We start from the raw sequence: 16,958 nt of genomic DNA, 5'->3' as shown, positions 1-16,958 counted from the left end.
AGTCAGAAAAAGGTGTAGTGGCCACTGAGAACAGGAACTATGGTCCCTTGATGCTGGGCACAGACATGGCTGGGTGGTAGTGGATGAGTGTGCTGTAGGGCACAGAGCAGCACAGGGTCATACGTAAGTACCCAGAGCCACAGTTTTACCATCTGTGAAATGAAGATGGGAATCTCATGGCCCCAGAGAATAACAGAATCCCTGCTCCATGAATGTCCTTTTTCTCAGTACTGCAGAACTGGCCCTGTCCACACGCAGACTTTATTGTTGAGTGTGGGGCAGAGGGATCCTTGCCTTGACACTGGTCTGGTGGACGCTCCCGGGGTAGAGGTTGGGGAGCCTGGGACTCAGCCATCACTGGGCAGGGCAGGCACACTAGCCAGAGCAGGCAGCAGCCGTGTGTATATGTCAATCCCACGGAGGAACACGGCCTCGTGCAACCGTTCATCATGGTCATGCAGCAGCACAGGTGTGCGGTTCATGGGTGAGAAACCCAGCGCTGGGACCCCCACCTGCAGGGCAGCAAGGAGAAGCCATGAGGAGAAGGGCCAGCATCCAGGACCACCCCCTGCCCACCCACTGCAAACAGCTCACCGCACGGAGGTAGCGGCTATCGGTGGCAGCGGGGAAGATCTCTGGCTCCAGAGTGAGCTTCCTGCGGAGAGAGGAGCCTGGTGAATGAGGAGGCAGAGAGGGGAGAGGGCAAGGGAGAAACTGAAGGGGCAAAGGAAGGTGGAAGGGAGGCAGGAGGAGAAAAGAGGAAAGGGGAAGAGAAAGGCTGCCCATGTGCTCACATGTCCTTGCAGGCCTCGCTAAATGCTGCCCACCAGGGGTCTGAGTCATCAGTAGATGTCACTCGGGACTCCGTCCACTTCTGGAAGGGGGGCAGGATAGCAGGATCAAGACAGGGCCTGGACATCTTCCCCTATTCTTCACAGGCTACTCTGAGCCTGGCCTAGGCACACACCCACTCAGCCCCACCTTCTACCGCGGCTTCCACCCACCTACCCAGATAGCCAGCCGGCTGGTCCAGCCACAGGCCCTCTTTCAGTCCCTTAAAGGCCACAGGTCTGGGACCTGCCCTCCATCTACTTACTTCCTGTCCAGCTTTCCTATCCTATCTTCTTCCTAGAGACCTAGGATAGGAGACCTAGGAGACCTAGGACCTGGCTCTCCCAGACCTCTCAGACTGGCCAAATGCTTGTTACAGGTTCTCAGAGTGCGGGGTCCCACCCCTTCCTAAACCGAGTATGTTCAGACTCATATAAAAGTAGTAGTATATAAATGTTTAATTGAGGTCTTTTCGTCTCTTCATGCTGTAAGAACAATGAGGCCGTGAACTGTGTCTAATTTCAGTCCTACGGTATCCCCAGCACTCAACGGTGACCTGCACCATGACTGCTTGTTGAATAAAATGTGTCCCTCACAGCTACAGACACCCAGATGTAGCCGAGCACCCACTACCACCAGGACACACACCCAGCAAGCCCAGGCTCCTCAGCTCCCACAGCATCTGACCATGGGTCCCAGCTGATACCTGAGCAAACTCGAAGGTGACCCCCTCACCAGCTGCCCGGCACCAGCCCTGCAGCTGCTCCTCGAAAGCCTGTGAGAAGGGAGATGAGCTGACCTCTCCGGCTTTCCCTGAGCCTCCAGCCTAGGACTGAAGACCCGGCTCCCCGCTCCAAACCCAGGCAGAGAGGGCACCTTCAGGTCCACGTCTGGTGCCACACGGAAGTCAAAGCTGGCGCTCATAGTTGCAGGTACCACATTATAGGCCACGCCACCCTCTAGCTTGGTCAGGTTCACGGAGGTCACAGCCCCGGCCTTCAGGTGGGGGTCTGACTGCAGCCTGCGGTGGGAGGCGGGGCAGGGGCAGCAGGGGGAACAGCAGATGAAGAGCCTCCCTTCTCTGGCAGGGCCACCCCCGAGACCCCCATCCTCTTTCCCAGGCTGCCTCACCTCTGCCTCTCCTTCTCCCGGAAAGCCAGGACTGAGCTCACCACCTTGTGCTAGGAGAGTGTGAGGTCAGATGTGAGTGTGGCCCCAGGAGAGAGCCTCGGGGATTCCCAAACTCCCTCCCTGTGTGCCACGCACCAGCTTCTCTGCTGCCGTGTCCTCGATGAAGCGTGAGCTGTGGCCTGGCTTCCCAGTGCTCGAGATCCGCACCCCTGGGAGATGAGGGAGAAGGAGGTGTCTTCAGCATGGGAGGGGCTGGAAAAGTGACCAGCCTGGGGGTGGGCCCCAGCCTTCCCCTCATCCCAAGCTGATCTGGCAGGGTTGTTCTCCTTAGAACGCAAGGTGTAGAGCTGGTTTCTGTCCATGGGGGGCTTCCCTCAGAAGCTCAGGAAGAAGTCCAGGTGGAGAGGGGCTCTGGCTACTCAGGCCCCGACATGCTGCATGACTCTTGGGAGGCCCCTCTGGCCCCTCTCCCCTTCTGGCCTGGCATCCCAGTGCACAATGACGCCCTCCCTCCAAGCCCATACTCACACCAGGGGCTCCGCTCACTGTAAAAGACAGTGAAGGCATCAGTGGGGTTGGCCAGGCCTGGGGAGGGAGAGGGGATTCAGAGCGTGGAGTGGCCCAGCCCCTAACAGCCTCTCTGTCCCCCACCAGCCGCTTAAGGGCCTGCCAGCCTGTTCACCTTCATCCAGGGCAAAGCCAGCCCTCAGGGCCTGGAACTCGGGCCGCCGTACAAACAACTCCATGCCTTGGTGACCCCCAACTTCCTCATCTGTCAAAGCAGCAGGGACACGAGATGAAGGATCTGTCCCTATCGCCAAAGCCTCCTGCTTCTGAAAAGTGGCTCTCCCCAAGCCACTCCTACCTGGCACAAAGGTCATGTGGATGGTCCTGGGGAAATGGTGGCCTTCAGCCTTCAGCCTCCTCACAGCCTCCAGGTACCTGAGGGGCAGTGACAGGGTATAAGCCAGGTGCTGGGGGAGCCACCAGATATTTGGGTGGGCAGGCTGGAGCCCTGGGCCCCTGCAGCCTGCTCTGCCCCAGCCTGGCAGGGGACTCTGTCCTTCAGTCTCCCCATCCATGTCAAGGTGAGAATTCCTGTTCAAGATAAGGGGTCAAGGTGTTCCTTGGCATTGAGATTCTCCAATCACACCCACACCAGGCCCTGGGTCAATTCAGTGAGCCAGAAGGGGCACTGTGGGGGATGGGAAATGGAGGACACTCACTGGATGCTGACACACTTCATGTCCTGGGTACCCCTGGCATAGATGTAGCCCTCAGCATCCTTGAAGGCCTCAAAGGGGTCATGACTCCAGTGTTCCTGGGGTGGAGATGAGAAGAAGCCCCAAATTTAGTCATTAATCTACTCTGTTCAACTGTGCCCCTGATCTAGAAGCCTACCCTAGGGTTGGGGTGACAAGTGGGGTGGTGAAGGGGACAGAAGCGAGCCAAGTGCAGCAGACTGCAGTCCCTCATCTCTGCTCCCACTGCTACCCCCGGCACAGAACGGACCCCTGGGAAAAGGCTGCCTGAACATAGTCATGTCCTATGAGATCGGGAGTCAATTTCAAGACAAGCCCCTGAGGCTCTCTGGGGTCCAATGGGGGGTCTGAGTCATCTGTGTACCCCAAGGCCTGCACTGCTTCCCACGCCCCACACACCTTGAAAACAGGCACCACGTCCGTGTGAGAGTTGAGTAAGACAGAGGAGAGTCTGGGGTTGGTGCCCGGCCATGTCAGAATGGTCACCACACGGCCAGGTGCCACCTGGAGAGGACCAGGAGGTGAGCGGGTGCCCCGGGGCCACCTCCCCGCCCCATGACAGGCCTAGGCTCACCTCCACTTTCTGACAGCCTAGGCCCAGCTGGCACGCTCTCTCCTCAAGGAAGGCCACGGCAGCCCCTGGGGACACAGAGAGTCTTGGGGCTGCTTCTGCCTACCCACACCTCCCACCAGCCCAGGCAAAGCTAGGGGTACATCCAGAGAGGGGAGCCCATGCTGAAACAGGCTGCTGCCTCCACACTGCAGTTCCACACCCCTCGGGGACACCTGCATTTCTGTCTCCAAGGGAGAAGATATCTTTGGCCAGTCAGTGACCCTTTGTGGAATGTCAGGTGGGAAGTCCATAGTTAGAAACAGGAGTGGCTGCTCTCTTCCTTAGGGATGGGAAAACTGGTGCACAGGCATGAGATTCACCCCATGTGCCCCAGTTGGTAAATACGGGGCAGGGGTTTGGATCCATGTCCACAATTCCCAGCCACCAAGCTTGATTTCCTAAGGGCTGTGGTCTTTGTCCTGCCCAGTAGGCTTCTGGAGCTCCTTCCCTTGGAGCTGTCTGGTCTCTCCTCCCCGTCCTCAAACCCGGGGCAGTGAGGCGAAGTTGTTCCCGAACCAGCCACTAGTCCGCTGACCTGGGGAACCGCTAGGGGCGTGGAGGTGCCAGTTGAGGCAACAGAGTGGGACTTAGCGGGGTGACAGTGGTTGGAGTCTGGTGTAAGGCAGTCCCCGCCCCGGGACCCCACCGCAGGCCCTGGAACCGCCGCGTTCTCACCGTAGTCCGGCTGGGGCTGGACCGTGCGGATGCGCAGGTACTGGCGGAAGAGCGTCACGGACGGGTGCTCGCCCTCGCGACCCTCGCTGGCCATGGCGCTGCGCGCGGCGAGCTAGGGGCAAAGCGAGCGGCTACCTACCCCTCCCCACCGCTGCGGCCCCGTGGACTCCATCTACTCACGCCCCTGCCCCAGGGCGTTTCCCCGCACGTCCCACAGGGAGAAGACCCCCTGTTTTCGGAGCCCCCATTCTGTTTCAGGAGGTGTTCTAGTCGCTTTCAACACATTTCCATATTGAATCCGCCAAAGAACCCCGGGAAGTTCGTGCCTCTGCATGCCTGCCTACTTTACAGACAGAGGAGAAGGCTGAGGCTGAGAGAGCTGAGCCCGTTCTGAACCCAGACATGGGCTCTTCCTACCCTCCTCAAAAAAATTTTCCCGACTGCCCGGATTTTATGCCACATAACCCCAGTCCCTTTACCCCTCTCCGGGGTCCCACCTCGCTCTCTGCTGCTCTTGGGCAGGCGCCTGCTTCTCAGCGCCAGCCCCGGACTGTGGCCCAGGGCTCAGGGTCCTGCGAGGTCGAGGGCTCAGAACCGCCCCCTCCGCCCACCACGTGGCCGGACCGGATCCCGGGGCGGGGCCGAAGACTGCGAGCAAGGGCCACCTACGTCCCCGCGGCCGCGACGACGAAGGTGTCTTCGCCCGCCCCAGGTTCCGACCTCCTCTCGGATTACGGGATCCTGCGATCCTCCTCGGGGTCAGCCACCGCAGCCGCCGCCAGCTCCGCCCCGGCGGCCGTCTGCCCGCCCCGGCCGGCCCCGCCCCCGGCCTGCCCCGCCGCCAAGCCCGCCCCCAGGCTCCGCCCCGCTGGACTAGTCTGCGAGCCGCGGGTGGTCCCGCCGGGAGAGGGCTCTACCTCCCGCAATCTCCAGATGGGGCGGGGTAGAGAGGAGAGCTGATTCTGACACAGGAGGGGGCATCTGCCCGCTCAGGCGCCCCTCTTGGGGTACAGCGCTACAAAGTCCTGCCAGAGCTGGCCCCGCCTACTCCCCCGTCCCCTCCCGCGAGTCTCTTGACTTCTTCCCTTTCCGTGTCTCAGCTCCTCAGGCCAGGTCCCCGCTGATTGCCCCAGCCCCCTGTGTGGACAGGTTTTTGGTTAATAACTGTCCCCGGTAAGTTCCAGAAGGCTGGCTGCTCCATGTACCCACAGGATTCTGTCGCCGCGGGGGGTGGGGGGCACAGAGCGGTGTCAGAGAAGCCGCCAGACACGTGCCAGTTACGGAGGATAAAGGGGCAGAGGAGAGGCACATGTGTGACTTCGTGTGAGATCATGCGAGTGTGCCACTGTGGGAGGTAATCCAACAGTGTGTATCAGCGTGCATGTGTGTGACAACGCGAGTGTGAGATGTGGCTGGTGTGGCAGCGTCTGTGTGACAGAGGATGTCATGGTGAGAAGATGTAACCAGACGGCTTGTATGATCATGTGAGAGGGGCTGAGCAGCACAAGAGCGTACATGTGGCATACTCTTGGCTGACCCTGTGCCAGGCTCCCTGGTTCTCCTGCAGCCACCAGAGAGGGAGGATAAAGAGGCACAGGTGTCCCACTGGCCACCCCCAGGCTGCACACAGTTGTAGCTGCCCACTTGGGTGTCTGGGTGTCCTTTGTACTCTCAGCCAGTTCTGCCCCCTGCTATAGGGGCTGAGTCAGTGTGGGGAGAGGCAGGGCTGAAGACTTCAACCTTTGTGCTCCTAGGAGGCAGGCTGGGAGGGAAGGGAAGGGGAGGGGGGTCCGTCCCAGTCCTCCTGGGGTTTAAGTTTGATCTGCTTGCTGACCCATACATACCCAGGGGCAAGCAGGCTTGGCAGTTCACCACCAGTGCTGTGTTAATTGTTAAACCACATTCCCCACTTCTATCCCTACACATCCTGCTCCCTTTGGCCATAGGTACTGCATTCCTGACTCACTGGCACAACGGCTAGACCCTGGACTTCTTACCAACCCCAGTGGTCACACGACAACAGTAACACCCGCTCCCCCAGACCCCCACAAGCCCCGTGAGACCAAGTGCTCTATATACCTAGACTGAGTCCACTTTAAAACCAAATTTTGAGCCAGGAATTACCATCATGCCCGGTTTACAGGTGAGGAAACTGAGTCACAGAGTAGTGAGGGCAGCTAGCTAAGAAGTAGACCATCTTGGGCTGCTGAAGCCTCCCTCCAGCTCCCAGCCCCCAAGCAGTCCCGGACCTGCCTCTCACTCCCACCCCACCTGCTGCAACCCCAGCAAACAGGACCTGCCACTCCCCAGACATGACAAAAAAATGTGGTTTTTTTTTTTTTTTTTTTTTATTGTGCCTGTGAGATGAAATGAGAGGTCCCGACTAGGCCCGGCCCTCTGGCCTCCACCCTCCAATCCCAGGGGCTGCCTCCCTGGTGGGGCACTGGTCCAGACTCTCCCAGCTCAGGCCAGGCCTGGGGCCTGGTCAGTGGGTGAATTCAAGGCAGGCGGTCAAGGAAGGCCAGGAGGACAAGATGGAAGTCTTGCGGCTTGTGGAGGTAGCAGGCGTGGCCTGCATCACGCAGCTTCACCACAGAGTGGTTGGGCAGGTGGCGGAGCTGCCGCAGTGACTCTCGGGCCAGGATACGGTCCAGCTCCCCATACAGGATGAGAGTCGGGGTCTGCAGGGCAAGGCAAGGGGCTGTGATTCTGGGGCCTGACGGTGACTGACCCTCTTGCCACCTCTTTAGGAAATCTTTCCCAAACGCCCCACCTCTTTCTATCCAGATGAGGCCATATGTCCTCCAACTGAGACCTGAGTCCTTCCCCCCCATGACTGGAGCCAGGGATAGGAAGCTGGACCTTTGGAAACCCTCCTTCCAGTACCTTCACGGCCCAGAATTGTTCCTGGGTGTAGTTCTGGGTGGAGGCGGGTGCAATGGGCACAAATCCACGCAGCTGGTGGTGGCCTCGGATCAGGAAGGGCAGGGCATAGCGGCCACTCAGAGAGGGGCTCACCAAGACGGTATTGTGCACCTCCAGGTCTCGTAGCACTCGCTCCAGGAGCTCTGCCCGCCCTGCCTCTGTGCTTGCCTCCTTGGAAGGTGCCGAGTTCCCAAAACCTGGGAACAGCAGGAGGCACCAGCTGAGGGAGGCTGGAAAGGAACCCAGGACTTCCTGCCTCTCCCCTACAGTGGGGGAAGGAGCAGAGGCACAGGTCAGCACTACCCCCAAACTTCCTGGAAGCTATTTTAGGCAATAGGATAGGTCTGCTAGAAAAGCATCTTTCACTCATTAGAGTGGCAAAACTAAAAAGACTGACAATATACAGTGTTGGGGAAGATGTGGGGAAATGGGCACTTTCATCCATGACTGATGGGAGTATAAATCCATGTCGCATTTTTGGAGGGTAAGGTAATATTTGTCAACGTTTTTTAAAAATGTGCATCCTCTGACCCATAATGATTCTTGGTAGCTACCCTATAGAAATTATTGCCTCCACGCTCAAAGAAACATGTCCAAAGTTGCTTCAGCTTCATGCCTCAAGCATTTCCACTGACGCTGGAAACTCTAAATCAACTTATGTATCTACCAGTGGAGGAATGGGCAGATGTTCATAGTGACTGGCCTGCTCTATGAGATATGGTATTGGGGGAGAAAACCAAGCTACAGAGAGATTTGCTAAGCCGACAGGACACGAGTCATGTTTCTACCCTCACCACACAATCCTGAATATTGTCTGTCTTTCTATATAGGGATCCCCTGGGCACCTCCAGACTGCTGGGAGTAGGCATGGGTCTCTGAGGACGTCACTCTTTCTTGGTTTTTAAAGATAAGAATGATAGCATAAATCATGTGCACAGCTAAAAAACTGAAAAGCTACCTAGTTTATCATAAAAAGTCCAGTGAGATCTCTCTGTGCAAGCTCTTGGGAAGTGAGTCGCATTTCTATTTCTATTTCCCATGCTCTGGGACATGCCACAGTCCACATTCTAGCTTCAAAGGTAGAAAATAAAGACACAGACCTTCTAGCATTGCCATCTTGTGTTACAACCTGCCACTGCTTGTCCAGACACTGGGGTTCAAATCCCCCCCAACCCAGCCATACCGTAAGGCTTTTCTACCCCTCCAAGTCCTCCCTTGGGAAGCTGCCCCCTTGTGCCTGCCGAATGTTGCTTCCCTAGACCCCGGAGTGGGGGCTCTCACCTGGGAGGTCAAGGGCCACGGCCCGGTAGCCCCTCTGCGCCAGCAACTGTAGTGTGCCCAGCTGCTCCCACGTGTGCGAGTTAAAGGCCTTTCCGTGGAGTAGCATCACCTCCACCCTGTGGGCACACAGGGGAGTGTGTGTCCTTGGGGTCTGGAAATGGGCCGCCCTTCTTTCTTTCTAGGCTTTTCCCACTGCCCTCCCAGGCCCTGAGCACCGTGAGTTGAGCTGGGATCCCACACAGGGACTCCCCTTGGACCTAGTCCTTCCACTACACCCTGAGGTCAGCACCCACCTGCGTGCCCGGTGGAGTGGCAGCACCTCGCGGTAAAAGATGGGGGAGTTGCCAGGGGTGAGACCAGCCAGGATTGTGACATTGGGGCCTCCCCAGAGCCATGAGGTCTGCTCAGGGGGGCCTGGCAGCCCCACGTACAGTAGCAGCATGAGCAGCAGGCCCAGGCCCAGCAGGGCTACCTGGGACCGGCTCATGGAAGTCTGTACCACAGTCTGGAGGAGAGGAGAGGAAGAAGAGGCTGGGGCTGTGTCCCCACCAGGTCCCCTGGACCCCACCCCCAAACCCCACCCAGAAGCCCTCAGTCAAAGGAAGAGCTCAGCCCTTGCCCTTTGTCCTGCTCTGAGCAGGGGTCTGAGGGTTCATATCCAACTACTCCGCACATGCAGGGGCAAGGGCTCAGATCCCCTGAAGCCTGAGAAGGAGCATCTGAGATCTTTCTGGAGACACACAGATGCTCAATAACCACCATCATCACTGTACCAGCTAAAACCAGTGCTTATGACAGCCAGATCCTGTGCTTGACCCTTCCCATACGAGGACTCACAAATCCACATAAGAACACTGGGAAGCAGATAGGATTATAGTTCTCTTGCAGATGAGGAAACAGGCTCAGAGAGGTAAATTCTTTTGCCCAAAATGCAGAGTAGCAGGTAGAGGAGCTGGGACTTGAACCCAGAACTGGGCTGCTAACCATCAGGCTACACTCAGCTTGCCAAGGAAGAAACCACGGGCCTGGGAGGTGAGGAATGAACTGGAGCTTTGCTGGTAGACAGAGTAGTCAGAGTCATTAAAGTGAAAGACTGGGGATGCCTGGGTGGCTCAGTCAGTTAAGTGTCTGCCTTCAGCTCAGGTCATGATCCCAGGGTCCTAGGATGGAGCCCTGTGTTGGGCTCCTTGTTCAGCAGGAAGCCTGCTTCTCCCACTGCCTGCGGCTCTCCCTGCTTGTGTTCTATCACACAAATAAATAAAATCTTTTAAAGAAAATAAAAGGGGAAAGACTATGTATAAAGCCCCATTTCACTGACAGACAGCATGTTTGGAAATGGTTCTTTCTTTCTTTCTTTTTTTATCACACTGCATATAATAGTGCTTAAATCAGAATGTGTCTTCCAATTGATGGAAATATGCAGTGCTTTATCTCAGCTGATATTAAGTGGGAGGAGGGCTCATGGAGAACATCTGGAATGGAGAAAGGCTGAGGCATGAGCAGAATGAATGGGCCCAGGGAGGAACATGGTACACCTCGAAATGGAGGCTGGAGAGACGAAAGCTCCCCCACCCGACAGACTCTTGTAGTCTGGGTCCTTTGCCTGTCCAGAGGACAGACATCAGGACCCAGGACCCAGACAGAAGGGTTAGCCCTGCCTTTGAGACTCTGCCTTGCCACTTCCTGGCTATGCGTCTTCAGCTTGTCAGTAAAATGGGGGAAAGGATCACCTTGCATCATCCCTCTCAAGTTTCCTGTGATATTTCAGGAATACAGTGGATTTGACCCAGGGCTGTCCTGTCATTTCTCGGGCCTAGGAGGAGTACACCTGCCTTATTCACAGATTCCAGTGAACACATCTTTATTGGGTGCCAAGTGGGTGCTGGCCCAGCTGGAAACATATTGGGCACCACTCTCCTCTCCTGGGAGCTTTGACAGTGTTTCCCAAGACCCCAGCCCCAGACTCCCAGTCCCGGGGTGGGTGGGCAGTGGCAGCCCTTCTGGTGCCAGTGAAGAGCCAGGAGCTTAAGGAAAGAGGCCGCTGTTCTCTTCTGACCAGGAACAGCAACCTCCAGAGCACCCTGAGCCTAGGCTCCTACCGGTGGGAGGATCCCCGCGGACCTCTCCTTGTGGCAAGCCTGCTGCGAGGGAGAGGCGGGACTTTGGCTGTTGCCTTGGCAACCTAGGCAGCTGGTGCACTAGACCATGGTGGGGGTAAGCTAGCCTGCAAATCAGGCAACTCAGGCAACTCAGCATGCACCAGACAAGCGTGGGGTCGGGTTGGCTGTACCCAACTTAGGTCCTTGGCATACGTGTGGACAATGACACACAGGAGTACACGCGTGCACACAAACAGTCTTGTCCCCACAGCTTTTCTTTTGCACAAGCTATTCCTGGCACGGAATAGGTACAGGCAGACACACTTGGCCTGCGAGCAAGCGATCCCCTGAATTACGTACCCTCAAAACCAGCCACACAGCCAGCCATCAGAAAAGCAGACGGCACACACACACACAGACACACACGCTTTCAAAATCATGCAGACCCTCAAATCACCAGCACACAGTCATATATACACAATCCCCAAACTGCTCCTGCATACAAGAAACACGCACGTACAGGCAAACAGATACATATAGCCTCAAAAATACACACGCACACGTAGCTACACACCCTCAAAATCACGTACACAGAAATGCGCACAGCAGACATACACAGACACGGGCGTACAGACAGACCGACATCCTCCTCAACGTAGGAACGTAGAAACAGACACACACCACATCAACACACGTGTATCCAGACCCCCGAGAACGCACGCAGACCAAAGCCTGGGCAACACACGCAAAACACACTAACACAGGGACACTCGCTGCCCCCCGCAGCGGCCACTCCCACAGGACTCTGCCCTAGGGCCCTGGGGGCAAGGGGCGGAGCCAGGACGGCCCGCCCCCAGGCACCCCGCAGCTTTCACTCCCCGGAGACACTTACCGGGCCGACCGGGATCACCGGGCCGGACACCCCAGCGCGGGCCCCGCCCACGCGGAACCAGCAGCCAAACAGCGCCGCGACCATGGCGCTGCCTCCGCCGCTCTGCGGGCGGCTGCGGGGACCAGGCGGCAGAGAGCGCGGCCGGGGAGGCGCGCTTGCGCAGTCCGCAGTCGCAGGCCCCCGCGCCTCCTAAACCCACGGAGGGGGGCATTCTAGGCGGTGCCCCAAAACACGTAGGCCCGGCCCACTGTCCCGATTTTACCGGATTGTTCTCAGTCCGAAGGCCAGGGGAGAGCCACCGGCTTCTTCCCACCAGGCGGTCTCTATCTTGGGTCAGCCCGTCTCTGTACAGAGGGGGTAAGGATAAGGACTGTCTTAAGGGCCGCAAAAGATGGGTCAAGCCGTAGCACAGTGTCTGGAGAGGAGGCCTCGCTGTTCAATGTCAGATGTTATAGCTACTTGGCGGCTCCTGGTCTCAGTCCAACCGCTTCCCGCACCCCTGCACATACACAGGCACACGCACTCGATCACAGCCCGGGGTGGCCTCTGGGCCTCTTTCACTGCTCTTTATGGCACCTAGCCTGCTGGCGGTATGTGGCCAAGCCAGGCGTGGCAGCCAGGCCGGTACAGGGAGGCAGCGCAGGGCCCGTAGGACTCCCTCTGTTACAGACACCCTGACAAAAAGGCAACATCACACCCATTCTGCAAGCCCAGAAACAGGTTCGGAGACGCTGTGAAAACGGCTGAGGTCACCTGGCTGGACTTTGATAGAATCTCACACTCACGGAGGTCCGGCTTCACCGCTTGCCCGCGCACAACTCTGGGCCTGGGCAGGGTGGGGACGCACGAACCCTTCTCCGCAAGCCTCATCGTGTGCATCTGGGGCAGGCTGCTGGGGCCGCACCCAGCCAGGTGCTTGGAGCACCCGGGGCCGAGGGGTTTGGGGAAACCGAGGCTGCTGGGACAGGAACGATCTAGCGGCAGCGACGGGCCCTGTGACGGCTTGTGGCCACAAGAGGGCGTCCCGTAGCACGGCCTGGTCTCCGCCCTAGGCCGGACCACTTCCCCGCTTCCCAGACCCGGGCCGCAGTCGCCGCCCGCACTCGCCTGCCTCTTAACTGCGCGATCCTACGCAGCTCCCCAGGTACCGGCCCTGCGCCCCCCGCCCCCCAACCTCTCTTCTTCTGTCCAGTGAAATCCTACTCCCACCCAGCCCAAGTTCCTCCCCTTCCCATCTCGGCTCCCCAGGTCCCCTCCTCGGGTCTGCCCCCAACCTTCCCGCGTGCCCCTTACCGGGCCCAGCGAGCCAGAACCGAAGTCGGCCGAGGGGGTCGAGCGAGCCGCCGCGGCGCCGGTGACCGTGCGTCAGCGCGTTGGGCCCCAGCGGGTGGCGCGCGGGGTACTCCGCATTCCTCGCGGGCCGGAACTCCAAAGCCTTTCCCAGCTCTGCGTTCCTGCTTCCGCCTCTGAAAAATAGGTTTTAAACTCCAACCCCGACCCCCTCCGGCCTGCGGTGCCAACCTACAAACTGTAACAGTGCCTTGAAGAGAAAGAGGTCCATAAGCAAAATAGCTGCTTACTGTCGCTTGAGCACTTAACTGAACTCCCTCTGTGCTAGGAACCTTGTGCAGCGTTTCACATGCAGGAGCTCGTTTAATCCCATCCACCACTGGGAGCTGAGCACTATTGTATTGTATTGTATTGTATTGTGCCCCATTCGTAGAAAGGGAGAATAACAATGAGGACAATAATCATAACGGGAGCTCCATGTATTGAGTTCAAGGGCAAGCACCCTCGTCTCTTTTTTTTTTTTTTTTTTTAACTCATTCATTCTTGAGGTAGGTTTTATTGCCACTTATTTCAGAAGAGGAAACTGAGGCCCAATGCCACACAGTTGAGTGGCGGAGGCATAAATAACACCTCGGTCTTCCTCATCTGAAAGCATGTGGAGAGTTCTGGTAGCCTCCTGGAGGCCCCCTTGCTGCTCCCAGAGGGACCCCTGCCCTCTCTGTCCCATTGGGTAGGGGGGTTCTGTGGCTCCTCCTCAGTCTGGCCTTGGACCGCAGGTGCGCCACCAGTACAGCGGCGGTGATGGCCGGAGTGGAGCTTCATGAGGGCACCACCCAGGTGCAGGGCCAGAGCCTCTTCTTCCGGGAGGCTCGGCCAGGCGGTGGGCAGGCTGCCCGCTTCTCAATTCTGCTATTGCACGGCATCCGTTTCTCCTCTGAGACCTGGCAGAACCTGGGCACGCTGCACAGGCTGGCTCAGGCTGGCTACCGGGCTGTGGCCATGGACCTACCAGGTACCTCTGGGGCAAACTTCTGGACCGGGGTTGTGGGGGGCCTCAACGAGGCCTGGGCCCTGGGGCACTGGGAGGACCTTGACAGGGTGCAGTGCCCTCGGCAAGGCCCTTCCAGTTTCTCGGGTCTCGATCCGGGTGTGGTCTGGACACCGTCCAGCTGGTTCTAGCCAAGTTGCCCGGGGTGGTGTCTGAGAGGCTCTGAGCCTGCTTCCTCCTCTGTAATGAGAGCTACAGATTTGGGGGGTTGGCTCTAGTGAGAAGGGACTGAGATACGTGCATATGTCATCGGTACCCAACACCTAAGAATCGGTACTCAGCCAAGTGGAATTAAAATCTTTTGACAGAGCCATAACCGTAGCCTCTGTTGGAAGCCCTAAAGAGTGAGACTGAGTCTCCTGACACATGTGGGGGCGGGGTGGGGCCTGGTGGGTGGCCAAGCCCCCAGTCACCATCCCAGGGACAAAGCCCAGAACTGGGTTCAGTGGTAGGGCAGGAGCAGCCCCAGAACGGCCGTCATAACCTGGACTGGTAGGCCCCAGCCCGTGGAGCCGAGTATGAAGGGGCAGCAGAGCTGACCTGCTCCCCTCACAGGCCATGGCTGGCAGGGTTTCAGGGCCCAAGTGTGGGCCTCCAGGCCCAGATGGGATTGGTTCGGACCATGGGTTGGGCTGATGATCTTCCAGGAAGGTCTTGAGCTAATCTTTTGGGGGTAGGTGGGGCCTGACTCATTGGAGGGAAGGTACATGTGCAGAGCCAGCTCCTCCACCCCTGTCCACCCTGCCAGCCCTGAGACAGGTGCCTCTTAAGCAGTTAATTCACTTAATTTTCACCGCAACCTGAAATGGCAGATACTTTTTTGTCTCTTTTAACAGATGGGGAAACTGAGCAGCTGAGAGAGGGGTGAGGAGACTTTCCTAAGGTTGCCTAGATAGTTAAGTGGAAAATTGAGACTTGGCCCCAGCTGTGTTGGACTTAAGAGACCAATCCTTTCCAGGACACTCTATGGCTGGGAGAGATAGGCACAGACATAGAGGAAAATGCCTCGTGCTTGCCACAGATAGGATAGATTTAGGTTGCTGTAGGAATAAACTTGGGCACACTGTGTGCTGCTGGAACCTGGCACTGAGAGATTGACCTAGGAGGGCTTCCTGGAGGAAGGGACTGTCTCTTCCATTTTCCCCATTCAATGCTCTTGTCTTTCCCACACCTGAATCCCTGCAGGCCTGGGGCGCTCCAAGGAAGCAGCAGCCCCTGCCCCTATCGGGGAGCTGGTCCCCAGCAGCTTCCTGGTAGCTGTGGTGGACGCCTTGGACCTGGGCTCTCCAGTTGTGATCAGCCCATCGTTGAGCGGCATGTACTCCCTGCCCTTCCTCACAGCCCCTGGCTCCCAGCTCCGGGGCTATGTGCCAGTGGCCCCCATCTGCACTGACAAAATCAATGCTGCGGACTATGCCAGTGTGAAGGTATCCCCATTTGGGAGGCTGAGATGCCCCTGCCCTGAGCAAGAAAGGGTCCATCCTGGGGCCTTTCCTCCACTGGGGGCAGGTTAACGGAGGGGTGTCTTCTTGGGGGAGCTAAACTACCAAACTCTGCCCTTTTGGTTTACTTAGCAGCAGATTCCTGTGCCTTGGCCTGTGCTAAACTGTGTGCCAGAGCAGACAAAAATCCATGCCTCTGTCTCCCAGGAACTGGGGCCTCTCCTACCACCCACGGGGCCAGCTTGTCCCTCCCCTTCATTTGGGGTGGCCCCAGGGAGAGACTGAAGTGGTGGTGGAACTAGAGCTGACCCCCTCTAGGATGTTGGGGCTGGTGTGGTAGATCCCTGTTTACTGTTTCCCTTTCATTTCTCTAGACCTCAACTCTTATAGTATATGGAGACCAGGACCCCATGGGCCTGACCAGCTTTGAGCACCTGAAGCAGCTGCCCAACCACCGGGTGTTGGTCATGGAGGGGGCAGGGCACCCCTGCTACCTTGACAAACCTGAGGAGTGGCACACGGGGCTGCTGGATTTCCTGCAGGGGCTAGCATGAGACCCAGTCCTGCAGATGGGGGTGGCTGCTGGCCTGCCTTGGGCTCTCTCTGTCTCTTTCCTCCCTCCATGGGTTCCTGCTCATCACATACATGCAACAGGTGTGTCTGTCTATTTGGGTTCTTGTCTCTAGGATCTGTCTTCTCCTCTTCCTCTTTCTCTTGCAGTGACAGACTAAGGAGGTGAAATCAAGTGGAAAAGCCTCAGGAATCAAGAGACGTAATCTGGTGGAGGGTAATCCATTAGATGGGTTTCTCCTATAGGTTTTCCTGTTTCCTCACTCTCCTTCCTCTCCCCTGTGCAGCCTTCCCATCCTGCCTCCAGCCTCTTCCCTGGGCTGCCCTGCAGGGCATTCACACCTCCTACTCCTGCCTCTTAGACCACAGATACATCCATGCCCACTTGCATGCTTACTCATAGAGAGCCATCCATGTTCCCAGATACGACCCTTCACTCGGGAGCAACCCCATAGGTACAGGCAACTCTGGACTGACACACACACTGCACCTACAGCTTTGCATTGCATGCATTGCATGCGTTCACACACATGCACTCTTGTGCTCTCACACAAGCATTCACATGGGCACACACACACCCTCCCAACCATGCAGCCCCCCACTGTCCAGGAAGGTGGGGACCCTCCTTGTAGGAGACGCTCTGCCAGGCTTAGGAGTAGCCAGCCCCGAACTCCATTCACCCACAGGTTGCAGCTGGCCCCAGACCTTGTAACTTCTGATCTCCTTGCTTTCCCTCCTCTTTCTGGGTGCTCCACACCTCCCCAGGTTATTAGGCTTGGATCTGCTCAACCAAGCTTGTTTCCTGCTCTGAGGTTTGGGGGTTGGGGAGACGGAGAGCGGAGTGGAGGTCGGTGAAATAAAGTGATGCAATTAGACCCCGCAGGCTCTTGCAGTCTCCG

The 16,958-nt window shown here is 57.6% G+C and overlaps 3 protein-coding genes across 6 annotated transcripts; 1 reads left to right on the top strand and 2 right to left on the bottom strand.

The window, feature by feature from the left end:
* Positions 1-239: 239 nt before the first annotated feature.
* Positions 240-5,226, bottom strand: ACY1 (aminoacylase 1). Of its 2 annotated transcripts, none has more exons than XM_059161052.1 (15): positions 5,010-5,226; positions 4,513-4,624; positions 3,799-3,863; positions 3,624-3,728; positions 3,189-3,283; positions 2,828-2,904; positions 2,645-2,734; positions 2,491-2,547; positions 2,098-2,171; positions 1,963-2,012; positions 1,708-1,852; positions 1,538-1,606; positions 795-874; positions 595-655; positions 240-512 (listed from the first exon to the last, which is right to left on the bottom strand). In XM_059161052.1, the coding sequence occupies exons 2-15, from the start codon at positions 4,604-4,606 to the stop codon at positions 348-350; spliced, it is 1,227 nt and encodes a 408-aa protein (XP_059017035.1). In that variant the 5' UTR covers positions 4,607-4,624; positions 5,010-5,226; the 3' UTR covers positions 240-347. The 2 variants fall into 2 exon arrangements, with proteins under 2 accessions (XP_059017035.1, XP_059017036.1); XM_059161053.1 differs by having other exon boundaries at positions 5,182-5,202.
* Positions 5,227-6,841: 1,615 nt separating this feature from the next.
* On the bottom strand, positions 6,842-13,325 carry ABHD14A (abhydrolase domain containing 14A). 3 transcript variants are annotated; one of them, XM_059161060.1, is made up of 5 exons: positions 13,003-13,325; positions 9,012-9,223; positions 8,719-8,834; positions 7,399-7,634; positions 6,842-7,193 (listed from the first exon to the last, which is right to left on the bottom strand). In XM_059161060.1, the coding sequence occupies exons 2-5, from the start codon at positions 9,203-9,205 to the stop codon at positions 7,011-7,013; spliced, it is 729 nt and encodes a 242-aa protein (XP_059017043.1). In that variant the 5' UTR covers positions 9,206-9,223; positions 13,003-13,325; the 3' UTR covers positions 6,842-7,010. The 3 variants fall into 3 exon arrangements, with proteins under 3 accessions (XP_059017043.1, XP_059017041.1, XP_059017042.1); XM_059161058.1 differs by lacking the exon at positions 13,003-13,325 and adding an exon at positions 12,463-12,594; XM_059161059.1 differs by lacking the exon at positions 13,003-13,325 and adding an exon at positions 11,710-11,885.
* ABHD14B (abhydrolase domain containing 14B) lies at positions 12,716-16,934 on the top strand. The gene is made up of 4 exons (XM_059161061.1): positions 12,716-12,853; positions 13,776-14,011; positions 15,233-15,474; positions 15,864-16,934. Exons 2-4 carry the CDS (start codon positions 13,801-13,803, stop codon positions 16,041-16,043), a joined length of 633 nt encoding a protein of 210 aa, XP_059017044.1. The 5' UTR covers positions 12,716-12,853; positions 13,776-13,800; the 3' UTR covers positions 16,044-16,934.
* Positions 16,935-16,958: the final 24 nt, after the last annotated feature.

Source organism: Mustela lutreola, chromosome 2 (genome assembly GCF_030435805.1).
Source record: "Mustela lutreola isolate mMusLut2 chromosome 2, mMusLut2.pri, whole genome shotgun sequence".
Classification (NCBI taxonomy): domain Eukaryota; kingdom Metazoa; phylum Chordata; class Mammalia; order Carnivora; family Mustelidae; genus Mustela; species Mustela lutreola.
This window is presented reverse-complemented; position numbering and strand designations above follow the sequence as displayed.

Coding starts and splice junctions, on each gene's coding strand:
- ABHD14B (XM_059161061.1), top strand. CDS start 13,801: ATGGCCGGAGTGGAGCTTCATGAGGGCACCACCCAGGTGCAGGGCCAG. Junction 14,012..15,232: donor TGTGGCCATGGACCTACCAG/GTACCTCTGGGG, acceptor GAATCCCTGCAG/GCCTGGGGCGCTCCAAGGAA. Junction 15,475..15,863: donor CGGACTATGCCAGTGTGAAG/GTATCCCCATTT, acceptor TCATTTCTCTAG/ACCTCAACTCTTATAGTATA.
- ACY1 (XM_059161052.1), bottom strand. CDS start 4,606: ATGGCCAGCGAGGGTCGCGAGGGCGAGCACCCGTCCGTGACGCTCTTC. Junction 3,729..3,798: donor TAGGCTGTCAGAAAGTGGAG/GTGAGCCTAGGC, acceptor GGTCCTCTCCAG/GTGGCACCTGGCCGTGTGGT. Junction 1,607..1,707: donor CACCAGACGTGGACCTGAAG/GTGCCCTCTCTG, acceptor CCCTTCTCACAG/GCTTTCGAGGAGCAGCTGCA.
- ABHD14A (XM_059161058.1), bottom strand. CDS start 12,588: ATGCACACGATGAGGCTTGCGGAGAAGGGTTCGTGCGTCCCCACCCTG. Junction 8,835..9,011: donor CCACTCCACCGGGCACGCAG/GTGGGTGCTGAC, acceptor GTGTGCCCACAG/GGTGGAGGTGATGCTACTCC. Junction 7,194..7,398: donor AACAATTCTGGGCCGTGAAG/GTACTGGAAGGA, acceptor CTTGCCCTGCAG/ACCCCGACTCTCATCCTGTA.